The sequence below is a fragment of the Priapulus caudatus genome, unplaced genomic scaffold (genome assembly GCF_000485595.1).
Source record: "Priapulus caudatus unplaced genomic scaffold, Priapulus_caudatus-5.0.1 Scaffold992, whole genome shotgun sequence".
In the NCBI taxonomy this organism is placed as follows: Eukaryota; Metazoa; Priapulida; class Priapulimorpha; order Priapulimorphida; family Priapulidae; genus Priapulus; species Priapulus caudatus.
The window spans coordinates 40628-45679 of NW_014578053.1; the positions used below are offsets into that span (position 1 = coordinate 40628).

Genomic DNA, 5052 nt, shown 5'->3' on the forward strand with positions numbered 1-5052 from the left:
AACGAAGACGAAAGTCACTATCCGATAATTATAGACACCTGTTCAACACAATGCCAGCGAGGCGTATTTAATATCATTAATAAACAATACAAACACTTTAAACGTGATCTGATGTCTCCATGAAAATTATTTTTACCTTCTTATTTGGGAAAAGTGATAGCCTAACAGCACCCCTAAAAGTTACTGTAACAATGAGCAACGGAAAAAAGTAAATCGGAGAAAATGTCTGCGATTTACATGATTGACTCATAAATTTTATAACTTTTAATGTAAAGCTAATTAAAATATGTTTTTTCGCTGTAACTGCGTAAAAATATATGCCTTTTAACTTAGGTTATTCGAAAAATTCACTTGTAGCTTTCCACGTGCGGATTAATTTTTAGATATCATGAACTGGTGAACCGGTTCACTAAAGCATCACGGGAAGATTCCATTGACGTCAGAGAACAAACATGGCACCCCCCATGGGAAACCTTTCTGTTCACGTCGCCTACCAATACACGAATTATGGGAAATGGTCTGCAATTAGATTACTTGTAGGTGTATTGTATAGAACGTATAACGTAAATAGTACGACAATTGCTATTTACACCCCGTACTTGAATCTTACTTAGTTCCTTCACCGTGCCCGTGACGTGTTTGTTGACACTATTTTGAGTATTTCTGAACTGTCTCAGTGTCTGACAGTGACAGTCTGTGAACACAACTCACAAGCCCAGCGAGAAAGTAAAAGTTACAACTTACGGCCCAAGGATATAAGAGCTGTCCACATGTCATTTGCACATTTGCGTGTCGCACATTGCGAAAAGGCTTAATATATCCATGAACCAAAGTGACACCCTGAACATGACCTCTGTCGTTTTTAAAGGGCCTGCCACCACATTTATGATTTAGTATGATTTACGAAAATTAATCGTGGATCAACAAAATCTACATGGACCACTAATGTTTTTAACATTTTCAGAACGCCATACAATAACGTTATGTTATGGTCATATAAAAACGAATTTTACAAACGTTTTCAAAACGTCGACAGTCGTCGTTATAAAAAGTTAAAAACCTGACAAATTTACGTTGAATACCGGTAAATGTTATTAAAATTTAAATCACATTATCTAAACCATACAATAATGTTAGAATAGAATTTTAGTATTAACTGGGATGTCACATCAGAGATTATGATACTATCATTGATAGTTCAACTGTTATGATCCAGTTTTAAAAGGTGGGCTTAGTGTTAGGTTAGGCCTTATAGGGTTAGGGATATCATGTTGACTGATCAATGATCGGGATATCATGGTCACGGTTTCACGTCACAGGACGCCTGACAGGATGACACCCTTCCACACGAAAAAACCACAACTTGAAAATAAATACAGAATTTTGTAATTAAAACAACCATATTACCACACTTTACCAAACTTGTACACCTTGCAAGTGTATTCGTACATGTGGCATGCTTCTTGACTGGTAATTGGTTCAGTATTTATGTAATATTCAGACAATTTGGAAAGGTGTTGCGTTTTTGAAAGCTGGCAAACTCCAAATAAGTTATCCTGCATAATTGTATGGTAAAACTATATATGTATCATTTTGCAAAACATGTAGATGTGTGCATTATTTTGATTCGTAAGGTACATAAAGCATATCTTACACCTGCTTGCTGATAGAATTATGACCTGATTTGCAATTGATGATTTAAAAAAACATGCCATATTTCATATGATTTGACATGCTATCTAGACTTCAACAGACTTGCAAGGCTTGTTTGCGGCTTATACCTGGAGAACTTTGAAACTCACTAGTTTTCAGTTTTTAGCTCATCTGACGTAGTCAGATGCAGCTTGTAGAATCGCATGATCGTCCGTCCGTCCGTGCGTCAACAGTTGGGCACAAATCTTAACCGCTCGACGTACGGTCACGATATTCGGCACATCGGGGGGGATCGCCAAAACGAGTTGGGATGTCGAAGCTGGGGGTCAAAGGTCAAAGTTCAAGAGGTGTAAAAGAAGGGGGAACATTCACTCCTTAACTTAAGGTATAGGGAGGAAATGCAGAATTGCGGCACAAATCTAAACGGCTCGACCTAGGCTCGTGATAGTCGGTGTATAGCATCATGGTAGGAAAAGCCATCACTGTGCCGAAATTGGAGGTCACAGGTCAAAGGTCAATGGGGCAAAGGGCAGATTTTAGACATTTTCTGAGGACATGGTCTGACGGAGCGATTGAAAAACGTTTTTGTTTCAGCGGTGACCTAGCATTTTTATGGCTTTATTGAAAGGACCATAAAATGTACTTTCCGCTGACATGCGAAGAGTAAGTGTCGGATAACCTTTTGACCCTCAAGAGGAGGGTTAAACATGGATTTGTTTCTCTCAACTGCGGACTTATTTTTCATCAATTTCATCGATTTTCTCATAAAATTTTGGCACCAATATAGACGCACGTGTGTACGTTCTTGAGCTTATTCGGTCCACTAATCACTGGCCTACCTTGTACTGAAATTAGTTTAGAGATATTTGCTATCGTATTGCTGTAAATTGTAATCTTGCACGAGCTGCTCTCTGCCTCTGGTTGTATCAACCATTGAGCTATTTTTAACGAGCCAGATGTGCTTCGCAAGGGGTTTAATGTACCTTATTACCTGACACCATAGAACGCACGTTATGTATAGTAATAATATGGTAATTATTCGCTCCTGCTTTTTGCAATTCGTTGTCACACTGACAGCTGCCATTGCTGCAATGCTTTTGCTGACCGATGCAATGATGCCTTTGATAGCGGCCCGCCATCTATCGGAATTTTATTACACTAGTTTGAAGTGTTGTTTTTTTGGGTTAGAAATGAACGTATGTATAGGACGTCTTGCTATGCACAAATGAATTTATCAGCAGAACACTAGACTCCAGATGAGCCCTGTCGCTCTGCGGCACTTGTTGTGTTTGTGTCATGGTCACATTGTCCTCTACCTTTGTCGAACACTGAAGTACATATTTGTAAATCCCATTGAAATATCATTGGCTTTGATGCTTTATGTTTAATTCTGGATGTGTCACATGGAATCTGACTTGACCAGTTCATATGAGTGTGCATTTCTATAGGAATAGTCACCAAATGCACATCCTACTATGTCCAATTTATTTCCTGCAGTCTAGTGACGAAGCTTCATAGTAAAGTTGCAGAGCAAAAACTAACAGGAACTCTTGCTGTTGTCAGAATCATTTAATATTAGGTAGAGCAATACCGTTTCAAAATATATCTATAGAGAATATATATGGAATAGCCAAGGCACAAACTGGTTAAAACATAGACCTAGATGTTGATTTGTTTTTGTTTAAGAATACTACAAAGTCAGTTGTTCAGCGTGCATCAACTGGGCTATCGAAAGAACAGAAGGAGAAGCTTGCAGATGGACCGGAGCTAACAGAATTCATTTCCGGATCCCCAAAAGTGTTGGACGATTATAGCGACTATTCAGGAAAACTTAAAAAGGATGGAAAAGAAAGGTACAATGTTAGTTTAGTGCAGAAATTGTATGTAGGTTTAGTTGTTATGGTTAGATTAGTCTTGAAAGAGAATATTGTTTAGTTATCTATCATGATTATTTTTAGTTTCAATCAGATTATTATTATTATAATTATTCTACTTAATATCAGTTTCTGTGAGTCAATAATAAGAATAATAGACTAATGAGAAATGTATTGGAAAATTGAATGGAATTAGTTTATTCATGTTAATGCCTAGTGCCACTTTTCATTGGGTTGAATTCAAAGCTGGGTTGAAGTTAAAATGTCCATTCAGCATATTGTTTGAAATAATAACTAAAATTAATAGTGGAATCCAAAATATATCAATGTCTCCCATTGTTGCATGTTCTATTGGTTGTAAATAACGTTTTGCAGGTTGCGACTTCCTCCTTGGTTGAAGAGAGAGATACCTGTTGGAAAAAATTACAATAGGCTAAAGAGCTCTTTGCGCCGGCTGAGTCTAAACACAGTAAAATCAATAACTTCTTTATGCTTGGGTCACTTGAGCTTGGTATTTTATTGTCTGTGCATGTGCTTAGCAGCAGCTATGTGCGCACATATCTGGATATAGATTATTGGACTTTTACATCTGATCAAATTGAATCATGTATTTGATTATTCTTATGTTATTAGAGTCTGTTGAAGGTTTTTAGTTATTAGAAGTGGTTATATAGTCTCTGTTGTACTTAAGGTTAATATAGATGGGCACGTAATAACGAAAAAGTTGTACTTTGTTGCCAAAAAAGTGACACTCGGTGGTTTGAAGCAGAAAATAATCCCATCAATAAATTTTTTACAAGGTATGTGAAGAGGCTAATTGTCCCAATGTTGGTGAATGCTGGGGAGGTAAAGAAGGAGGTGTTGCAACAGCTACTATAATGGTGAGTATAATTATTTCCCACAGTGAAACATGTTAGGTCACTGCTAAACAATTTTCCATGCAGATACGTATACAGTAATCCAAGCCAACATCTCTTGAGCCTATGTATCTAACGACGTCTATATAGGATCCCATTGTGTATATATGTTTTCTTTAAAGTAGTACTCCACAGTTTTTAGTATTTCAAGTGTATGCAGTGCTTCATACTTGAACAACTAACCAGACTATAATTTATATAAGGAAGCTATTACGGCTACTACTGCTAAAGTAAGGCATTTTGGTTGCCTTAGCTTCTTTTGGTTGCCTTAGCTTCTAGGTGACACGTGCACACGAGGCTGCCGTTTCTGCTCAGTAAAGACCGCCCGTGCGCCACCGCCACCCGACCCTGACGAACCACGCCACACGGGAGCGGCAGTGGCTGAGTGGGGACTTGACTACGTTGTCCTGACGTCAGTCGATCGTGATGGTACGAAACACGCTTACTTTGTTCGTAGAGAATTGCTGACTAATCGCATCTGGACACGGCTTCAGAAACATTGGTTAGCTAACTGTCCAAGCACTGATATTTAAAACCTAAGGTTTTTAGCTCATCTGACATAGTCAGATGCAGCTTGTAGAATCGCATGATCGTCCGTCCGTCCGTCC

The 5052-nt window shown here is 38.2% G+C and overlaps 1 protein-coding gene across 2 annotated transcripts in view; it reads left to right on the forward strand.

The window, feature by feature from the left end:
* The first annotated feature begins 438 nt into the window (after positions 1–438).
* Positions 439–5052, forward strand: part of LOC106814863 (lipoyl synthase, mitochondrial-like) — a 10738-nt gene continuing 6124 nt past the window's right edge. For both annotated transcript variants that reach the window (XM_014819234.1, XM_014819235.1), the window contains exons 1-5: positions 439–536; positions 3340–3506; positions 3903–3996; positions 4328–4408; positions 4717–4873. In XM_014819234.1, coding sequence (XP_014674720.1) covers positions 453–536; positions 3340–3506; positions 3903–3996; positions 4328–4408; positions 4717–4873 — 583 coding nt within the window. In that variant the 5' untranslated portion in view covers positions 439–452. The remainder of the gene's footprint in view (positions 537–3339; positions 3507–3902; positions 3997–4327; positions 4409–4716; positions 4874–5052) is intronic.